The 20,145-nt window shown below is 55.8% G+C and overlaps 7 protein-coding genes and 1 non-coding gene across 8 annotated transcripts; 4 read left to right on the top strand and 4 right to left on the bottom strand.

The window, feature by feature from the left end:
- The first annotated feature begins 782 nt into the window (after positions 1–782).
- L226DRAFT_486259 (thaumatin-like protein) lies at positions 783–2,482 on the top strand. Its single transcript, XM_067677153.1, has 6 exons — positions 783–1,330; positions 1,389–1,607; positions 1,668–1,734; positions 1,789–1,968; positions 2,034–2,117; positions 2,172–2,482. Exons 1-6 carry the CDS (start codon positions 1,229–1,231, stop codon positions 2,282–2,284), a joined length of 765 nt encoding a protein of 254 aa, XP_067535777.1. The 5' UTR covers positions 783–1,228; the 3' UTR covers positions 2,285–2,482.
- A 2,784-nt stretch (positions 2,483–5,266) lies between these two features.
- Positions 5,267–7,094, bottom strand: L226DRAFT_534784 (uncharacterized protein). Its single transcript, XM_067680752.1, has 8 exons — positions 6,936–7,094; positions 6,687–6,878; positions 6,615–6,635; positions 6,308–6,560; positions 5,992–6,001; positions 5,737–5,929; positions 5,609–5,647; positions 5,267–5,546 (listed from the first exon to the last, which is right to left on the bottom strand). Exons 2-8 carry the CDS (start codon positions 6,793–6,795, stop codon positions 5,452–5,454), a joined length of 720 nt encoding a protein of 239 aa, XP_067535778.1. The 5' UTR covers positions 6,796–6,878; positions 6,936–7,094; the 3' UTR covers positions 5,267–5,451.
- Positions 7,095–7,366: 272 nt separating this feature from the next.
- L226DRAFT_t122 lies at positions 7,367–7,467 on the bottom strand. The gene has a single exon. It is a non-coding gene; the product is annotated as a tRNA-Ala (tRNA).
- A 52-nt stretch (positions 7,468–7,519) lies between these two features.
- Positions 7,520–9,568, bottom strand: L226DRAFT_534785 (DUF1295-domain-containing protein). The gene is made up of 10 exons (XM_067680753.1): positions 9,442–9,568; positions 9,143–9,378; positions 9,003–9,087; positions 8,912–8,949; positions 8,756–8,849; positions 8,597–8,699; positions 8,367–8,526; positions 8,259–8,311; positions 7,766–7,862; positions 7,520–7,708 (listed from the first exon to the last, which is right to left on the bottom strand). Exons 1-9 carry the CDS (start codon positions 9,497–9,499, stop codon positions 7,799–7,801), a joined length of 891 nt encoding a protein of 296 aa, XP_067535779.1. The 5' UTR covers positions 9,500–9,568; the 3' UTR covers positions 7,520–7,708; positions 7,766–7,798.
- A 156-nt stretch (positions 9,569–9,724) lies between these two features.
- On the top strand, positions 9,725–10,618 carry L226DRAFT_580993 (uncharacterized protein; the record flags this gene model as incomplete). Its single annotated transcript, XM_067685541.1, has 4 exons — positions 9,725–10,005; positions 10,059–10,185; positions 10,242–10,331; positions 10,388–10,618. The coding sequence occupies exons 1-4, from the start codon at positions 9,842–9,844 to the stop codon at positions 10,616–10,618; spliced, it is 612 nt and encodes a 203-aa protein (XP_067535780.1). The 5' UTR covers positions 9,725–9,841.
- Positions 10,619–10,840: 222 nt separating this feature from the next.
- On the bottom strand, positions 10,841–15,326 carry L226DRAFT_507921 (uncharacterized protein). The gene is made up of 8 exons (XM_067678156.1): positions 14,939–15,326; positions 14,541–14,808; positions 14,335–14,478; positions 13,607–14,286; positions 13,230–13,556; positions 12,855–13,179; positions 12,661–12,804; positions 10,841–12,602 (listed from the first exon to the last, which is right to left on the bottom strand). The coding sequence occupies exons 1-8, from the start codon at positions 15,104–15,106 to the stop codon at positions 10,993–10,995; spliced, it is 3,666 nt and encodes a 1,221-aa protein (XP_067535781.1). The 5' UTR covers positions 15,107–15,326; the 3' UTR covers positions 10,841–10,992.
- Positions 15,327–16,236: 910 nt separating this feature from the next.
- L226DRAFT_462531 (CMGC/CLK protein kinase) lies at positions 16,237–18,142 on the top strand (the record flags this gene model as incomplete). Its single annotated transcript, XM_067675729.1, has 8 exons — positions 16,237–16,659; positions 16,720–16,798; positions 16,850–17,030; positions 17,096–17,268; positions 17,319–17,419; positions 17,474–17,615; positions 17,672–17,940; positions 17,996–18,142. 8 exons carry the CDS (start codon positions 16,237–16,239, stop codon positions 18,140–18,142), a joined length of 1,515 nt encoding a protein of 504 aa, XP_067535782.1.
- A 358-nt stretch (positions 18,143–18,500) lies between these two features.
- L226DRAFT_57537 (uncharacterized protein) lies at positions 18,501–20,097 on the top strand. Its single transcript, XM_067685181.1, has one exon. The coding sequence runs from the start codon at positions 18,648–18,650 to the stop codon at positions 19,689–19,691; it is 1,044 nt and encodes a 347-aa protein (XP_067535783.1). The 5' UTR covers positions 18,501–18,647; the 3' UTR covers positions 19,692–20,097.
- The last annotated feature ends 48 nt before the right edge of the window (positions 20,098–20,145 follow it).

The following is a 20,145-nucleotide window of genomic DNA, read 5'->3' on the forward strand; positions in this document are numbered from 1 at the left end:
TGTGCATCTGATCCCTAGAGATGGACAGGCCATCACTACCCTCAGTTCTGCGCAGTTGCGAGGCTACCGCGTGATCACATACACTTCGGAAAGTATGTGGGTACTTGGCTGGCCGCCATGACGCGGACTCGTAGTTGCGTGCACGAGAACATGTTCCTGACTACAAACTCAAGGTTAAATGTTGGTTGCGCATCAGCGCCTATTCGGGAGACATTTCATGCATCGAACCACTACCATGTGCCTGACTTCCCGCCGTACTGACTAGTCGAACGCGATTGCTCGGAAACTCGGCATCGAAGCTGCGCGATGTGTGTGAGCCTTGTGGACTTGGAGCATCAACACGTTCGCTCGAAGATGCATGATGTTGAGTAAGTACTCTGTTATCTTGACTGAAGACATGTCCACAGTCCAGCGTACTGACTGGCTGCTTCGACGATGTTGGTCGATATCCAAACATGTATACGGTACGTAGAGGCTTTCTACGCTCGGCGGCGATGGTCTGATACGGACCTATCCGAACAGGCCCTTAGAGACTGAGATGATGTAGCTGACGTCACAACATCGCAGTACACATGGGTCGTTCTCGAGTTGTACAGTTTCTCCGCCACGGTAGCGAAGACGAAGTGTGTGCGGATACACGGGCATCATGCACGCATGGCAACATCGCAATTGGCCGGCTACCTCTTCGCTAACCGAATTTCTGGCCGACGACCGGATATGGTACCTCGTCCATTCGCTGCCTATTTTCGGCGCTGGCACCCTCGCTACCACAGCTGAGGCTAGCTCACCTGATTCACCTGTCAGCTGCGTACTAGGCTCTTCGCGCATCGCCCAACACAGCAGACTCACATGCCTTGCATGTGCATCTATCACCTGGACGAACTGCCCTTCTGCCCGTGAACCAGCTTTGTAGCGGGGCGACGTCATATCCACCAACTATACCGTCCGAACAAGAAGCCCCGCCCGTACTGGAAGATGTTCCCAGACCGGCTGGAACCGCAAAAGACTGCAGGGAGACGCGCCTTCCGTCATGTGTTGCTATCCCGCCCTGGTCCATTGATCGTCCGACCATGTGCATCCCAGTCTGGCCGCATGATGGGGCGGAACGTGCTCGCATTCTAAGGTGCTTTGGCCTCCAGTATAAATTGCCTCTGTGTGTGCTGAGAGAAGGACAACGGACCGGCAGTCTCGTTAGCCCGCTCTCACACCCATCCACCGCGCTCTCACCATGAACAGCCTCGTTGCTACCGTCACTCTCGCGCTCGTTTCGTCCGCTGCAGCGAGAACGTTCACGGTCTACAACCAGTGCCCGTTCACCATCTGGCCTGCCGTACGTCGTCTCCTCCACCGACGGTGCTGAACCTGCTTTTCATGTTATTCTTATCCAGATTTTCACGGACCTGAACGTTGGTTCCGCTGTCCCAGACCACACAACAGGCTGGCAGCAGGATGCGTACCAGACCGTATCGTTCAACGTCCCCGACAACTGGCAGGCAGGCCGTATCTGGGCTCGTCGTGACTGTGACTTTAGCACCAACCCGGGCCCCAACTCTTGCTTGGACGGTGGCTGCAACGGCGGTCTCGTCTGCGATGCTCACACCGGCACGGTTCGTATCTTCTCCCACCTGCCACGATGACTTGAGGCTTAAACGGCTTCAATGGTTCAGGGTGTTCCTCCTGCAACCGTTGCTGAGTTCACCCTCGGCATAAACGGTGGCCCTGACAACTACGATGGTAAGCTACCCGAGCATCGTTGCGTGTGATCATTTACTAATGCGCCGTGCAAAGTCTCGCTGGTCGACGGATACAACCTTCCCGTCAGGATCTCCAACAACGTTGGCTGCCCCGTCGCGGATTGCCCCGTGGACCTCGGCCCCAACTGCCCCGCCGAGATCCAGGGTCCGTACGACTCAAGCGGCTTCCCTGTCGGCTGCAAGAGCGCGTGCGAGGCCGGTCTTGGTGATCCGGGTACGTCGATCGGCACCAATTCCTCTTGTAAGTTGAACGGCTACTGACATTGTTCCTTCGTCCAGTCAACAACCCCAATTGTTGCACGGGTACCCACAACACGCCGGCGACTTGCCCCTCCTCCGGCGTCCAGTACTACAGCTACTTTAGTGCGTAACATCTGCTTTCTCTCCATGTCCATCTTGTACTGACCGCGACTACAGAGAGCAACTGCCCCAACAGCTACGCGTACGCGTATGACGAGTCGAGCGGTACCGCACTCTGGACTTGCGACGCCAGCAAGGCGGCCGATTACACCATCACTTTCTGCCCCTGAAAATCCTTTGATCCCAGGGGTGAGTAGAAACCATTACGCGGTAACTCTGTTGCTCGGTTAGGTGCATCGGGAATGTATGCGGTGTGTATACGCAATCAATTGTGTGGCAAATCCCTGGCGGCAGTGCTCGCATGCATGTTTGATACTCACCACGTGTTTATGGTCCTGGAGCAAATATTGATGGCAATGGTTGGCGTCTTGGAGGTTCGCTCTCAACCACCATGACCTCCTACTGGCTCGTCGCGCTGGATTCCTATTCACATCAGTTCCCGTGGGGGCAATTTTTACCAGACTCCACTGACTGGTCACAACGCGACGTAGCCAACATAATCACATATGGTGCTCCAAGCTTTCAGTCGTCCTAAGATTCAAGTAGAATGTGATCGGACCCTTATACCTTCATCTCACTGTACTCGACCCTCTATGAGACGCAACATCGTGCCTCGTGGGAGCCTCCGACATCAGGTCAGTGGACGATATTGGTTTGCAATATCCCAGGGAAGCCTCTGCGACCTCTGACGGCAACTCCCGCTATGATGATGACCACGTCGTCCCTCCGAGGCTGGATCCAGGTCTCATGCCTTATGACTATGTTTGCCTTTACATCCTTGCAAACATTCCTTGTACTACCATGCTCACTTCTTATAGGTAGAGGCGAAGGTGTCCGGAATGCTAGACCACGTTGTTGTACCTGCCCAGTGGGTAGTCCTTGCTGCGGAGTGAAGCCGTAGCTGCCCAGAACCACAATCACCACAACGCCTGGGATATATCGGGTGCATCCGACTCACACCATCGCAAGCTGGTATGTAATACGGGCCTCATTTTTCTCTAACGCTCCGGTCTTGTCCTTTTATAGTATACGTTGTGTACGTCTTCTCGTTCTGAGTCAGCTGCTTCATGCGACCTGCGATATACCGCGGTCCACTAGTACTGATACGACCTTCAAGTCCTCCTCAAGGCTCTACTGCGCACGAAAGAAGTATTTATCATCTGTTGTTCCGAAACAGGAAATAATTACCCCCCCCCCCCTTCTCTCTGAAGAACCAATGAGTACAACACGAACCTTAGCTTCATCGGAGGTGCACATGGGAAAATCAGAGGTACGTCCATCGCTTGCTGGGTCCTTCACGTTATTTGTTGTGTCCCTTCCCCGCATTCGTGTTACATATACTTATCTAGGACGGTGGCAGGTTCGATATAGTCAAGTTCAAGGGTTGACACCTTGACATTTTGAAGGCTTGACGTGGGCTGGCCGCATGGTTTCCTGTGTTCTTGCCTCACTTGCCATGCCGATATCAATGCGCAACATGGTGAGTAGCGCCGTCGGGCGGTTCTTCCCGCGAGTCATGATGCATGAACCGCGCCCGAGGTCGGGAGGTATCATGGCTCAGAATGCGTATGGTCTACCATTTCACTGGTTGATTCGCTGATTCGTGCGAATTCCCAGGGGGTCAATTCTGTCGGCCATAGCGGATGTCCCTTCTTTGGCAGAGAAAAGCCCTAGCCTCATGCAGCGCCGCCGTTCGCTTATAGAAGGGGGGAAGTCCGAGACCCCCCTGGCAGACAGAAGAGGCTCTGAGCCGGCAACAGCGCATGGCCAGTGCTATATTTGCGCTGAGGATGCCAAGGAGCGGGACAACCGTGACGCTTCGTTGGTAGACAGCAAGGACACCTTCAGTGCAACTGCTCATCTGCCTCAAGCTGCAGCGGCTACTTATACCTGGAATGGATCATCATAGTGCCCGCCCGGGCATATCTCATGATACCGACGAAACGAACAAGCCGCTGGAATCTCACGCCCGTCTGGTTCGAGACCTTAGGCCTCAGCGCCAACCTGATTACTATTGACTTTGACGTTCTTCTGTTACTCACTACGTGGTATCCCATGCGTCCGCAGATAGTTCAAAATTGTATAATCGGCCTCGCGGCACCCCACAGGACCTGTGACCTTTCGGGAGTTTGGGCAATCTGACTGCTTTGGTACGTCCGCCACTCGAGGCATGTCGTATACTGGCTTCTTTGATCGGCGAATCCTCACATATTGCTGGCTGCCAACTGTCACCACCTGTCGGTGCGCTAGTACCGGTCGGCCTCCGCAATATTCCAACCCTCTCAGTGATATTCCCGGACCGGCTGCGGACGGTTTGTGGCTGGTAGAATATCAGTGGACGGATAATCATGCTGCCGGGGGAATTACCGCACCAATAATGCCCAAGACGTCGCGGACTTGGTGTATGCCAGCGTTAGCGTCCAGCCAAGCCGCCGGGAGAGCGCCGTCTGTACGTATACCGCGTATCCAGGTCCCGAATGCCTGCTGACCTTGACAAATGGATCGTCCTTCCATGCAGAAATTTTGCGAAACCACCGCATCATGTCTCCATTCCCTGGTTGTACCCAACCATCGGCGTACGCGGGCGCGTTCAAAGGACGTGAGAGGCCTCAGGCGACAGATCCGGCCCCCATCTCCGACGCCTCTGTAATTCCGCCTGTCTCTTCTTGCCGGAGATGAAGCCTGGAGGACTTCTGGCTGACGTATTAGGGAAACAAAGGGAACGGACACACTGGTCACGATCTATCCACAGAGGACAAGGTTATCCGTCCGCAGACACCGACTTACGAGCGACCTTGGACACGTACGTGAGAGGGGCGTGTACGACGTCAGTGCGCCGCGCAACGGCCGTACCCATGTACAGCTCCGGTGTCGCAGTGAGTTCACTGGATGTGGATTCAGCGGCGCTGGGTACATTCTGGCCCCCTGAATTACCACCTGATGGGTACGGGTGTCTGTCGCATGCCGTCAGAACCGCAGAGGTGTCTGGGAGGCGCGTAGCATGACTGCTTCTCCCGTCAAATTATACGTGTGTGACATGCGATGAAAACCGAAAACGATCGTCCAGAGGCGGCCGCGGACTGAAGACGTCGGGGACGCACCTTGGCGTCCGATGTGCAGCCTCGTGACAACAGGCACGGGATGATGCTTGAGAGCCACGTTCTCGTATTCTTTATAGTACAGGGGCCGCGTTGAGCTAATATACAGTGCCTTGGTATCTGGCCCGGTTTAAGTAGTGAGACAACACAAGCGGAATGAAACCTTCTATACAAGATGACAAGCGGAGGCAGTAGAGCTTCCTCCCAACGACAATTCTCTTCTTCGCGATGTGTGGACACTAGACGGCGCGAAGCGCCTCCTCGAGGGGTGCGGCCATTTCTTCGGGGTTACCGACCCAACGGACAATCCCGTCTTTTGGGGAGATTATGAACGCTGCAGCCTGGAATCAACACCACCGAAGAGAGTTTCATTTAGCTTGGGAACGGGGCACGTACCTAGCGGAATGGACAGATTTTCACCAGGCCGGAAGATCGCTGCGATAAAGAAGGCTTAGTCAGCATACTTCTCGACAGTGCGGGCGCGTCCCCGGCTGGCGTTGTGCGCCAGGGACAGGAACACCTACAGGTCAGTGCGACTCGGTGTGTATCGATGTAGACGGGGTAGTTCATGTCGTCCCGCGCTGCGATGAAGGCCTTGACCGCGGCAACGTTGATGGGCGCGTTTGTGAAGATGCCCTCGGCGTTGAACGTGATCACTTTGATGTCCGGGCGTGTCTGAGCAAGCGTGGAGAGGTCCCGGAATACCGCGAGGCAGGGCTGGGAAAACGCGGGAGTCAGTCGAAGGCAATTAAGCCGTGTATGTCCCATATCGCACGTACCCTGCACCAGCTGCGCACGAAGAAGATCTCGGGGTCAGTAATCGCCCTGATACACAGCATGAAGATGCGCAGAAGGGCAAGGGTGCACACGCGGCATGACGCGGGAGCGCGAAGCCGAAGAGGCGAGCTGGAAGGTGGGCGAAGCCGCAAACGGCGTACGCCACCTCGGAAGCCCGGGAGAGACATGTCCACGAGGCTCAGCGTAGCAATTGACGCAACGCGCTACCGAACTTCTGGTGTCTCTTAGACTCCCACTGCATCGCGAGCGCGATTGTGCCCCATGCGCGACAACGAGAGAGGTAAGCGGAGTACGTACGAGGCCCATAGCTCTATCACGAGCAGCTTTGCCGTCTTCCATCCGTCCATATTGCCCTTCACGTGCTCGAACTTGCCCGTGTCAAGCCAGCGGAGGTCGACCTGCTTCCCGAGCAGCGGGCTCTTCCATCCGGGACGCAGAAACGGAGGCGGGCCTTTTCTGAACTGCGCCTCGAGAGCATCCCACGCGGGGAGCTTGGCCCTCACCCAGAATCGTTGCACAACAGCGGGGTCGTGTGCGGCCTTGAATCTGGCTGGGAGGTAATCAGCGGATATTGCCCAAGCACCAGTCCAAGGACTGGACTGACCGACGGCTACGCTCCAACGCGCTGTCGGCCCTACATTAGTGTAGTCGGGACGGCGGAGGACGGAAGACGCACCTGAATCCCACTTGTCTTCATAGAGCTCCTGAAAGACGGACCAGATATTCGTCCGGAAGTCAGTCTTGACGGCGATTTCCTCGGGAGTTTCGGGGAGGATAGCGGCCATTGTAGGGGCTTATCGCAAGAGGATGTTGGGCTCAGGGGGCAGGTAACGGCACGAACAAGTGTGTGTACTGAGCTCGAAATGACCTGGACGTTCGCGCGAGTCAGCAAGAGAAAGAGCTGAATATAAGTACGGACACAAACCGGGTGCTGTTACGCTGTCAGCAGCGAGAAGCTGTCAGGAGGAACCGGGAGGATGTGAGGGGGAAGGCAGGGTTCATGGAGGCTGCGGGAGTCGGAGCGCGAGCGGCGAAGGAAGTGGCGGAGGACCAAGTATGTATAGAGGGCATGGGCAGGGATGAGAGAAGGAAGGTTTCATTGATGCCGTACCGAGAACGTTGGAATTCTGTTTGCTCGATCTGCAGACGCACAAGAGCGCACAACTCTGTCCAGGCCGTTAATCAATCACTTCCCCCCGGCGTCTCTCCCAGCCCGTGTTATCGCGCGCCCCTGGGAACTCCGAGCCAAGTTTCTGGCAAGGTTTCATAACCGTGCTCTTTCAACGTCCGTTCTCCCTGCGGCCACCAGGGAAATTCTTTCTTGATCCTGTACTTGGCATCAAGGGCAAAAAGTGCTGGACGTTGAGGGGTTTGAACCCTCGACCTCATGCAATCCAATTACATAACCTTGGGTTACACAATGCAAAGCAGGCGCGCTACCACTGTGCCAAACGCCCATGAAGGGGTTACCTGCATCATACAATATAGCCGCAATAGAGCGAGGGCTGACTCCCCGATGGTCAGAAACCTCTGCTACATGCACATATGTGATCCGTCAACGACCCGTGCGCGATATGTCATAAGATGCATATGGTCGCTATCGTAATGTCCTGGCAAGCCTCCCGCAATCCGGAACCATTCATATATGAGATAGTATACACATCCGCCACTTGGGACTCTTCGATCGGAAAGTGGTTCCTGGATTGCAAAACTCCATGCGGTTCAGAATCATAATCACAACCTTAGCAGACGCACCAAAAGTGTGATCATCTTCTGGCTTGCGCAGATTCACTGCGTTGCCTGCGTCCCTTTGCCCTTGGCACTAACCCATGGCCAGAGGACAGGAACATTCCTGAAAGCAGAGGTCAGCTACGGATGATCCAGGCAGAAGTCATGGCCAACTAAGACCGCAGCTTGAACCTAGCTGGAACTTGCCAGCATGGCAGCAGTCCGCCATACGGTGTGTTCAGATGTAGGCCCTACTCGGTGCTGTGACGTTCATATTTTGCATCTCGCGAATTTCATGGCTACATCACCGATGTTCTGGACAGAAACCTCGTGCTTGAGAACGAACGGGAGAAGCTCTCCCGTGATTGGGTACTCCGCAATTGGGTATATGCAGCGCGAGTTGAGTGGGCCGGGGCCACGCACTCGAACCCCGTGGGATCATTGAACGAAGCCAGGAATGCAGCGGAGCATCGACGAGCGACTGAAGGACAGCAGACTTAGGGACTCAAAAGAAACTCACCGCTTGTATTCCTGCCATTTTGGGTCCTCCCCATACTTCTTATCCCCCGCAGCCTGATCAGAAACTTAATCAGTGACGGTACGGGCGTCGTAACTCGAAATCGCGTACCTCAAGCATCGGAACCCCAGACACGCGTGTCAATACGAACCATGTCAGAAGCGGACTCGCTCCCGCCATCAACCACGCTCCCCTCGGGAAGAACGGCGAGCGCAGAGACCGGCACGACAGTAGCCACATTCCCGTCCACACACCGATTTCGCCAACGTAGCTGTGGAATATCGATGGCTTTAGCTATCCTTGACATTATGACGAGTTGAACAAACATGACATGTACGTACTTCGGGTGGCGACTGATCCCCCACAGACCTTTCGTGATAAACTTCTCATCGTGCGTCTTCTTATCCTTCGCCTGCCGCCAGGCCTTCTTCTGGTAATCTGCGACTTTTTGTTGGTCAGTATCGCAACTGTCAACGGAACGGTGTCGTTTCAGTACATACCAAGTTCAAGCACCCACGAACCGGTCCACAACGCGAGACCGAAGTAGTCGAGTGGGCCCAGTTTTGGTTGATTGGCCGGAGCTAACGTATTGACCTGTAGGTGGTCACGTTCGGAACGCCGCAATTGAACACGGACGCTGATAGAATGCCACAGACCATGTAGACGGGCAAGCCAACTACGAGGATCCATGTTGCTGCACTGCGTGTTAGCTGGAAAGATTTCATGACAGACGACGCATGTACACACCTTGCGCCATCCAGAACGCGGTGAACTTAACGGGTTGGTGCTTAACCTCATCGAAGCGTGAGTCACCCCCTGATTTCAAGGCTCTCTGGAGATACAGTAAATGGTTTCAGCTGCGGAAAGGGGCATTTTTGCACGCTCACAGAGAAGAGATATGTTCCAAGCCTGGCAGACCACGCGAGGAGAGCAGCATTCAACAGGATTTGCCTGGGCGCAAAATAGGTGATCGACGGAAGAGTCGCAGTCGGAATACGGTCCCAGAACTTCGCCTTGAGGTGAGGAAAGTAGAGTGAGAGCAGAGTGGTGGATATAAAACCCGCTGATCCTCCCAGGTCGTAGAAGATGTCGTTCGCCTGCGGGACGAACACTAGAGCGAGGACTGACATAGCCAATCAATCAGCGTTCGTTCCGACACCGTCCGCGTCAGACGCGTTGAAGTTACCTGACTGAAGCCCATACGCAGAGACAATAGTGGGAAGCAGCTTCGAGAACAGCGGCATTCTCTCTGAGCGGGGCGTGTGCGGGAGATGGTGGTGGGAGCTGTTCAAAGCTGAGGACAGCAAACCCTCTTCGGACTCGCTGATGATCAAGGTCAAGCGTTTGTTGGACGCGTTTGGATGCACGGTCACGTGAAGTACGATCTTGGTCGTGAGTGACGTCACCGTGGTTTCTGGCGGAAGCTTAAGTGCACTGAGTGACGCCCGATATATGCATGAGGGAGGATGAGGGAAGTGTTTTACTCCGGACCAAAGTACTGTTAATTGCATATCGTCTAGACGTGCGTTCAGAGCAAGATCTCCAGCTCCGAGTCTACCACAAGCTGTTCCCCTTTCCATCCCGTCATGGCCGCACAGGACCAGGCCCAGAAGCACAAACCGTTCCCAGACACCGGCTGGCGGGCTCCAATCCCAAGTCAGAATGGAGGCACTGAGGAGGAGGACTTCATGCATAAACCACCGTATGCGTGGAAGAGCGAGGGTGACTTGTTCAACCCGAAGTACTATTCGTGAGTTCACCACTTGTCATCCTTTCACCTCCAAAGCTCACGCTCGCGCACAGCCAGTGCTGGTGCGGCAACGTCGCGTTCGAGTTCCACGGCGACCCTATAGATGCCAAGCACTGTCACTGCGAACAGTGTCAGCATTTGCATGGCGCCCCATTCCAATGGGCCGTCATCTTCCCCAAGGTGCGTTTTCCCTATCTCTGCCGCATGGGCGGACTGACTGCTGAAGCTTCTTCCAGACGTCTGTTCGCATGGTCAAGAACGAGAACAACAGTCTTCACTTCTTCTCAACACGGAGACGCAAAGGCATCCACGATGTTCCGTGCAAGGTAGGTTGTCTGGCTTTGACTTCTGCGAGTACTGTTTACTAACCGGTATATAACAGGTCTCCTGCGACGAGTGTCGATCTCCGATCTTCGACGAAGGTCGCAACACGGTTCTGGCATACCCTTCTGCGTTCAAGTTCCCTGACCGCAAGGTGCCTCTCGACTTCCAGCCAACCGCGCACATCTTCTACAGTCAACGCGTCATGGAGGTGCCTGACGGTGTGCCCAAGTGGTCAGGACATAAGGGTCAGAGCGAGCTGATGCCTGAGCTCACCACTAAGAAAGGGTAGGTCACCCTGTTATTGTGCAGAAGGACGGACCTAACGAGTGGCACTTTTGCAGGACGATGCCGAAGTACAAGGGCAAGCCGCAGGAAGGCCAGGTGGACGAACCTTCCAAGATTGCTCAACAGCAGTCGCAGTGAGTGCATATATGCATGAGCTTCGAAGCTCAAACTTTGAAACTTGGAACCTTGAAGCATGACCGGAAGGTAATCACGAATGAGGTTACATCACCCAGCGAGCTGTGGAAGCATACGAATACAGATCGCACGTATGCAACTGCAGTGACAAAAGACAATATCTACCGTATGATACACATTCCTACAGCATAGAGCCCAATTCAGTACGCATGAGTATAACGTAGTACACACACCAAAGGAACGTCATGAATCCATATCGTCGTCGGGTTCTCCCTCTGCGTCCAAGTCCTCCTCACCCTCCGCATCCTCGTCTCCGCCCTCGTCCACCTCCGCGCTGGCATTTGCAGCAAGCGCACTCGCTTTGCGGTCGGCGAGTTGGCCAGCTGCGAGCCTGGCTAGCACATTGAGCGCCTCCAAGTCGTTGTCTGACAGACGAGGCTCAGGATGAGGCGACGCCTTGCTTGCGTGGTCTCCGCCGATGATTGTATCGTCGCTGGGAACGCTGTGCCTGCTCGCAGCTGTGGCTCCGGTCACGGGTGTGTCCACGTCCTCGGGCTCTGCTGTGGCGTCGCCGTCCGTCATGGCCGCCATGTCCCCGTTGACAGATACTGCGGGTACCAACTCCTCCTCCTCCTCTTCCTCTTCCTCACCTACCGCGATGGCCGTGGACCTGGCGGCAGAGCGCCCGTTCATGAACCTCGAAGATCTCCGAGACGGGGTCTGAGGCTCAGATCTCCGGTCTACCGCTGAGCTATCCCCGTTGCGCCCGATCCGGCGGGAAACAGGCGTCCTTGGAGTTGGTGTCATCTCGACTTCGGGAGAGGAGTCAACACGCCTCCGCTTCTTCGGAGAAACAGAGCGTGAAGAAGGAATAAAGTGTTTCTGGACCAGCGATTGTTGATCGGTACTCGATCGCCTGGCCCTCAGCTGCCGCCGAGGGTGGTCAAGCTCCATGGCCAGTCTCGCGGCAAGGGCAGCATCGTCGTCCAAGGAGGGCCTCGTGCCGTTTCCGCTCAGGTCGAGCGAGGTCGCAGGGTCATCGACGTGGCGGGGCCGCAGCGGGTTGCGACGTCTGTCCACCTGCGAAGAGGTATCTTGGCGGGGTGTGTGCAGCCGGCGGCGCACCGGCGTCGACTCACTAACGGAGTCCCGCGACCGCAAACGCCGAAGGGACGGGGGACCCGCAACCTCTCGTCCATTGCTTCGTTTCATCCGATTCTTCTCCATAGACTCCGCGTCTGGGGATCGCGCACTACTGCCGCCAGCATCTACGGTCTCCGATGGGCCACGATCTCGTGACGCACTCGCACGTACAATCTCGACGTCGTCGTCGTCGAACAGCGCGAACGCAGGCGAGCGCGTCTTCTCGACTAGTGTCCGCGCCTCCACAGAGGACTCTGCGCAGTCGATCGCCGATTCTGACGGCTGGACGTCCGCGCTGGCGCTCCGAGTCGCGTCGCCCTTGGACTGGCCGAAGGCGGGGTCGCCGTCGGACGACTGCGTCTTCTTCGCGCGCGAGAGGATGAAAGGACTCCACTTCAACATCTCCGGTTTGAGTTTTAGATAGCCCTTCGCCTCCCAGCGCGCGAGGTACTCGTCGACCTGCTCGGCATCCCAGCGCACCTTGTACCTGGTTGGCGGCACGAAAGGACCTTTCGCCTTCTCGTCGTCGTAAGTCTGAGTGCGCTGGAGATGCTTCCTGGCAATGCCGTTCTTGCGACCTTTCGGGAATTTGATACTCTGACCAGGAAGCGGTTTGGGGGGCTGAGCGGAATCCAAGACAGAGATCATGTTGAGTTGTAGTAATGTGGAGTAAATGTCCTCAATAGTCATAGACGTGGCACGGCTGATGTCTGCAGATACCTCATTTTAGCTAGGTAGTTCCCGCTCGCCACGAAGTCAGGAGCGCACCTTCAAGACTGGGATTAGGGGGTGCTGTCTTCAAATAGCGCATTATAGAAAGTGTCCAGTAGTTCTTGTAGCCTAACGCCCCAAGTGCAGACAGCGGCTTCTCTGGGGAACCAGGTCTCTGCTCTTTCTTGGATAATAAGTAACCTGATGGGAGGTGAGCGAGTAACGCCAGAGCAAACACCGAAAAGACATACTGAAATCAATAAGTAAGTTTCCCCATCCTTGTCTCTGCCTCACGGGTAGTGTCATGATGCAGCTAACGTTGTAGCTCTTGGGACTGAGCTTCTCCTTGCTGAAGTAGCCGACAAAGTGAGCCCCAGCATCGTCCGTTTCGGTCATCACGTAGAACAGGAACGGCTCTACGTCATAGAAGAGTGACTTATGGTCCAAGAACATCTTCGAGAGAAGACATAGATTCTGGCAATATATCTTGTTCTTTCGCCCGTCGACCTCGAAGATGGAAACTTTGCCGTCCCGATAGATCTCATCGCCCGGCGGATGTCGCACCTTGCATTTGAGCTATACGATGCCGTTAGCATTGCCCGCGAACGAGGAGACTTGAGACGTACCTGATGCCGAGAAGCACTAAATCGGCTCTTCATGTACTTCAGGCAGAACTCGCACATCCATAGGCGTCCGTCTGGGATAGCAGCGTACTCCTCTGGGAACGGAGCGTCGTACCAGGTGTCGATATCGTACTCGCCAAAGCGAATTCGGCGAATTCGTAGGCCATTGGGGTACATCGCATGAGGACCGGGAGTAGCGGTAGGGGCGGGGGACATGGATGAACTCGGTATACGAGGAGTAACGGGAGCATGGGACCGCAATGGACGAGTAGAAGGGCCTGCAATCGGCGTATCTGGAGGTTCTGGGGCGAAACGAGGAAGTAGTCGAACCTATATACGCTCTTAACAACGGATGCAATATTCGACTGCTTAGGACTCACCTCAGCATTTGCTCGACTCCGCTCGAATCTCTCATGGTCATGCAGACCTATCGTCGTCTCGCGCGTGTCGCGATCCTCCGGGCTCAGGATGTCGTCGAACAGACCGCGCTCGATGTCTTCGGGTGGTGGGTCCTCGCGAGCCTTGCCCTTGCCCCGTGCAGGTACGCGGAGTCTGATAGTCGGGGGAGTGTCATTCTGAACAGGGGCTGGTGGGGGTGAATTCACTCGTATCCGGAGTCGTCGTATTGCGGGCGCAGGTGTGATGGGTCCCTCCTCTTGTCCCTCCTCGGCAGCATTCATGTCAACCTCCCTGCCCTTCCTGCTGCGTTGCCGCTTTCTCGTACTCCGTCGAAGGGCAGGATCAACAGGGTCGGCCGGATCAAACTCCACTTCGGAGGTGTCGGTGGTGAGGACATGGTCTTGCAGGTCTGGTGCATCAGAGAACGGGGGTGCATCGGAGAATGGCGGCACATATTGGGAGGATGAAGCAACTGAGGACTCGCGAACCGGGACCGATGGGTCTTGAAGTGCAGGGAAACGAGATAGAATCTCCTGAAATTCGGGGGACTGTGCCAGGAGCTCTTCTTGAGGAACATAGTCGACAGGGGGACAGGAAGGGCAATGCCAACGTCCCTCAGGTGGTTCGCGATACGGAGGGTCAAAACAAGACATATGCCATCCTGGAAGAGGTGAGCATCGCACACGACAGCCCCAGAACGCGTACTGACCTCGATCACAGCAGTCACATATCAGCATCGAGGCATCATTGCCTCTACGGCGGCACACACTACAACTCTTGCATGTAGCACATTGCCATTCGTAGCTGCGCATCGCGTCTCCCATGTTGTCGAGTCCCATGCAAGACGGATGCCCTGTGACGATCATGCATCACATACATATGCACGACACAGGACATGAGACGGACGGGACTTACCACTCCGACCACAATCCACGCAACTGACCATCAATTCGGGCTGTCCGTCCCTGTTCTTCGAATCGTTCCCACTGCAGAAGCCGCATTCTTCTTCACGCGCCGGTGGGCGTTTCCTCTTCTTGAGCGGTTTCGCTGGTAGGGGTACGGGGTCCTCGACCGGCACGTACACAGGGGGCGGCGGGGCAAAGGGATCACCTTGCGGGCCTTGAGGGTACTGTTGCGCGTCCAAGGGGTGATAAGGAGGATAGGGCGCAGGTGGGTAGGGTGTCTAACGCGAGAGGTGATCAGACTTGGGGGTCCATACGCGAGATGCATAAACAAGACCGCGACGCGTCGCGTTTCGCCACTTCCGCGTCGCGCATCTCGCGCAAAGCACCTGTGACCTAAGAGCTACGTACCTCTTCCTCCACAGAAACACCATTCTCTGCCAGTAATGCCGGGTCAAGTGGGACTTCGCTGAGTGCTGGGTCGATCGGAATGTCGCCACTACCACTGAAAGGCGTGCCATTATCCCAGGAAGGCTGGCGAGTGTCAAACCCGCTGTTGGGGAATGGCAAGCCCACCATGGTGAGCGGTGTTGGGCAATCGCAGATACGGGGTGGTGGCGGGGCGCGAGAGCACAGGAGCTCGCCGTCGGCGACGATGTCGGGCTGGAGACCGCTTGTTTACGCTTTGTTTGGCAGTGTGGGGTGGAACTTGCGCGACGGCCAATTTCAGTGCCTCTGCTTTCGTGGTCGCTGTCTCCGGACCTTTGTGAGACACCTAGCTCGGGTCGGCCGCTGATCAGGTGCAGAATTGAAATATCATGGCCGGCGACGAGCTCGGTGGGCTCTGCGGCGAGCGGACGGCCCCCAAAGGACGGGCGCCTTGGACCAACTAGCGCCGTAAGGTGGCAATTACAAAGTGAGTAAGTACCTTAGTGTTACTGTAAATTTGAGAAATTAGGCGATGTAAGAGAACTTCGAGAGGTACTAGTACTGCCTGATAGTAATCCTCTTTACTCTTGCGCTCCTATGTAACAAATTATAAGAATCAGCTTAACCCTGTGGTTTCTAGTGCCACGGCAATGCGCCACAAGCCACTCGCGCCGCTTGCTGAGTTCGCCGAAGTGCTGCTCAAGCTTACGCATCCCGCGCCGTTGCCGCGAGACACTCAGAAATCCCCACATGCACCAATGCTCCATTCAACGCACTCCGGTACAAAGGAAACGTCAGAACGGTCGTTCGGGATGTCGCACAGGCTGTCCGGGTTCAGCCTGGCTGATAGTGACTAGGCGCCCACGTTGAAGCTGGCTGGGAGGCTAGCTGGGTCGCCTTTGCAGCCTGCTACGTCTTAGAAGTACATGGAATATGATCTTTAGAGTGACTTTCGCATGTAGGATGAGCACATGAGAATGTCTGTGTAGAATAAGTTTGGAAAAATGAGCGAGAAAGGGCGGTTTGCGTAAGAGTGGCTGAAGGCGTGGCTCTCTAGGACCAAACAACAAATAAGGATGCCGTGGGCGACGACACTCTCACTCTCGACTGTCTGCGCTATATCAGTGCCATCCTCTCTTTCTCCTAAACCACCATCTCCTTCGCACCGACGCCAGCCTACGTCCTAGATGCAGGCCGCAGTGCACCAAATGGCTCCCCAGCTCCTTCCACAGTACACACTCCCGTCTCATCGCCCACCGCCCGTGAACAACATTGGCGCAATGCCCACTCCCCCCGTCATAGCCCGCAAACGCAAGCGACAGCAGTTCACGGTCACATATAGTGAGGTCCAAGAAGTCGACAGTTCCGGCAAGGTTCGTGAGGTTATCGTCATAGACGACACTCCTCCGCCGTCCACCGTCTCTCCCGCGACTACCCATACCGCCATGTACTCTGCATCCTACCAACCTCCGGTCTACTCTGCACCAATCCGCACGAGGGCACGCGCAGCAGCAGAAGCGCAAGCGCTGTCTGCCAGTACGTCGTCAGGAATCACCGTCGCCCCCGTACCCAAGAAGCGCAAGAGGGATCCCGCGGATGACATCGCCTCCGTGTCCAAGAAGGCCGTCACCAACGGGCACCTCGCTCACGCCATCGCGCCCAACAAGTCGTTTGCCAGCGGCAGCGGTGTCGTCGTCGACGACGTATGTGGTTCCCTTGCTCTCCAGTCCAAGCATCGCTGATCCATCTATCATGTATATCAGGCGTCAAAGGCGCAGGTGCCCTGCGACGACAAAGAGGGTCACTACATCATCGTACCCGATGATGTTATATACCGTCGATGTGAGTGTGTCGTTTTGTGTAATGTAAATTTATGCTCAACCGTCCCCCAAGACCGGACTGTCCGCCTTCTGGGTCAGGGGACCTTCGGCAAGGTTGTTGAGGCCGTCGACACCGAGACGAACAAGAGGGTAGCTATCAAGATCATCCGAGCCATCCCCAAGTACCGCGACGCAAGTAAGATTGAGGTACGGGTCCTACAGAAACTCAAGGAGCGGGACCCCTACAACCGACAGTGAGTTCCCGCAATCGGGGCAAGGGCCCGAATGTGCCTCGACCGATCGCTAACACGCGTTTTAGCAAATGCATTCACTTGCTCGCGTGGTTCGACCACCGCAATCACATTTGTTTGGTCTCTGAGCTGCTTGGCATGTGTGTGTACGATTTCCTCAAGGAGAACGACTTCGCCCCCTTCCCACGTCACCATATACAAGATTTCGCAAGGCAACTTCTCGGCAGTGTAGCATGCAAGTGTCCGCCTTACACTCCCATGTGATGTCGTGGCTGACTTTCGCTCATACAGTCCTTCACGAGCTCCATTTGATTCATACGGACCTCAAGCCCGAAAATATCTTATTGGTAAACAACGATTATCAGGTAGTGCAAGTTCCCACATCATCGAAGGTGGGTGCTTTCCGCTCGACCACCAGTGCCCGCTGACGACGCTCTTGCCATTAGCGCGGCGCGCCAACACGAAGCAAGCGGATACTCCACTCGACCGATATCCGCCTTATCGACTTCGGGTCTGCGACTTTCGAAGACGAGTACCATTCCAGTGTCGTGTCAACGCGGCACTATCGCGCCCCCGAAATCATTCTTGGTACGTAGCCTGCATTACTGTCAACCGACCCGTTCTGATCGTATTGGGAACCTCAGGACTCGGTTGGTCATACCCGTGCGACGTCTTCTCGCTTGGCTGTATCCTGGTCGAGTTCTACACCGGCGTAGCGCTGTTCCAGACGCACGACAACCTCGAGCATCTAGCCATGATGGAGCAGGTCATGGGCAAGATGCCAGAACGCTTCGCACGCTCCGGTGCACGTGCAAAGCCGGAGTACTTCAAGGAAGGGAGCAAGCTCGATTGGCCCAAGCCTAAGGCGACCAGGCAAAGCAAGAAGGAAGTGCGGGCCTGCCGAAGTTTGCAGGTTTGTTTGACCGTTGTTGATCATTTGAACGCAAGCTGACACCATTCACTGACAGGAGATAATACCCGCCACAGACCCTATCAATCGCCACTTCCTTGACCTCGTCAAGAAACTGCTAACGTTTGATCCTGCGCAGAGGATCACGGTCAAGGAGGCCCTCAACCACCCGTACTTCTCGCTACAAATTCCTAACGAATACTGAACGATCCTCATGCCCTTCCTCAATCTCAATTCCTCAATGGTGTCGTCGGTATGATATGGACAGGCCCATGCTGCCGTTGTATACTCCTCCCACTCGTCTACATACAGTATTGCTATCGCCGTCGCATGGTCGCTATTCCGTTCGTCACTAGTTGGAGCTCTTCGCCGCTACAATCTTTGGAGGTCCACCCCCATGTACAACATGCATCTTAGTGCGCAAACACCTCTTTTCCTACTCTCGGATGCCGGCTTTCTCCTCATCATTCGATCGCTCTATCCTTATCTTCGTCGAGCCAAGTCACCCTCTCCCTCCTTCATCACCTCATCCCCTCACTCAACCTTCTTTTCCCCCTCCCTATCATAGTATTACTTGCCGACGTTGACCGCGACACCCATCCGACTGCTTATTTGTCTTATTGCCTCTCCTCAGTCTCCTCTCGATGCCTCATCTTGTATCTATCCTAGGTCCAGGTCTCTTGTTTCGTCTACTAAGCCTATATACATAGATGCAGCGTCGCTCACCCCAGCGCGCGCTGCTGTACCCAGGGACGGCGCCGGTGAATGTGCGCACTCCGCTCTGGGTGCGCCGGAGCCCCCAGCTGGTCCGTGCGCGGAAACGCTCCGAGTCCCTCGCCAGACATGGACAGGCTTACGTTGAGGGTCAGAACAGCGAACTTAACAACACCGGGATCGATCCGCTGCATCTCCTCCCTTCCGCAGCCCGGATCTGCAGCAGGGACTACTGCGCCCAGACCCACTTCCCGCAGCTCCTCAAGTCGCTCTCTGCGTATTATAGCCGCGGTCGTCAGGTGTGTGCTCCTCATTTGCTTCCAGTCGTATCACAACTATCTGCCGAATGGTTACTGTATGTTGTGGCAGATGCAGCTTGTGACCAATTGGCCCTCCGGGTCCCCTTTGCCCACGCGTTCACATGCCTGGCGGCCGCGAGCCGAGCGTTCCAAGGGACGGTACTAGTCACTGGTTCCGAGTCTCCGACCCTCCGTCACGCAATTACAAGTCCCTTCCAACCACAACGCGGGGTAGACAAGGCGTACGCAATCGTGCCCGCTCGGCTCGCCCAGCCACTCCAGTCTTCCGCACCATGTCAGGACGCCCGAGCTCCGAGCACCTATTCGCGCGAAGTTCCAAGCCTGAAGCCGAGAAGGGGACCACCTCGCCCGGGGTTCCCCGTACGCCCCCCCTTGTCTGTCTGCGGCTGGCGTAAGTTACCGCGTCGCTGGGGCGTGCATGCCTGTTCCTGCGCCAGTGCGTCCGTGCGCGGTGATGGACGCGGCCCAGGACACATCACTCAGCGCAGACCCCGAAAGAAGACGCGTCCTTGTGACCGAGCGAGGGGCCGGGGATGGTCGATGGCACCGCGGGTCTGTGGGAACGGCAGGTCGCGCATCTCCCCGTTTTGCGCTCGCATTCTGGCACGCTTCGCTGCAGCTAACGCTCCCCTTCCCCGCAGCCCTGTGCGTCCCGCACTATATTGCACTGTCACGGTGCACGGTGGAGATGCTTACGGCTGGACCCATAAGGCATTATGACGACGACGGACGGGCTGACTTGTGGCAGATGCTCGTTCCGAGGTCAGCTTGCGGTGACAGAGCAGATCTCTGTGTGGTCCAGGATGTAATAGGGATGGGCGTGCCGCTCTCGCTCCACCGTGGTCCGTCGCACCGTGCGGCGCGGTGAATATATAGAACAATGGCAAGTCCATACACGTGCGTCCGGTCCCTCGGGAATTCATAGAGCTTATGAATCTTGAGGCTTTCACTTAAATTGCATGAGGAGCCCGGACCATCCCCGAACATCATGAGTAGGTAGTACTGATCGCTCAGCACCCCATGCTGTACCCCATACTGTACGTAGACATCCCGCCACAGATCCCAGCACAAGTGCCAGGGCAAGAAAGATGGTTTCAAATGAAATAGTTGCAGTGCATGCAATGCGTCGCTAGATGACCCTACAGGTAGCAGTGATAACTCAAGCAGGTCCGAT

Source organism: Lentinus tigrinus (assembly GCF_003813185.1).
Source record: "Lentinus tigrinus ALCF2SS1-7 unplaced genomic scaffold L226scaffold_11, whole genome shotgun sequence".
Taxonomy (NCBI): Eukaryota; Fungi; Basidiomycota; class Agaricomycetes; order Polyporales; family Polyporaceae; genus Lentinus; species Lentinus tigrinus.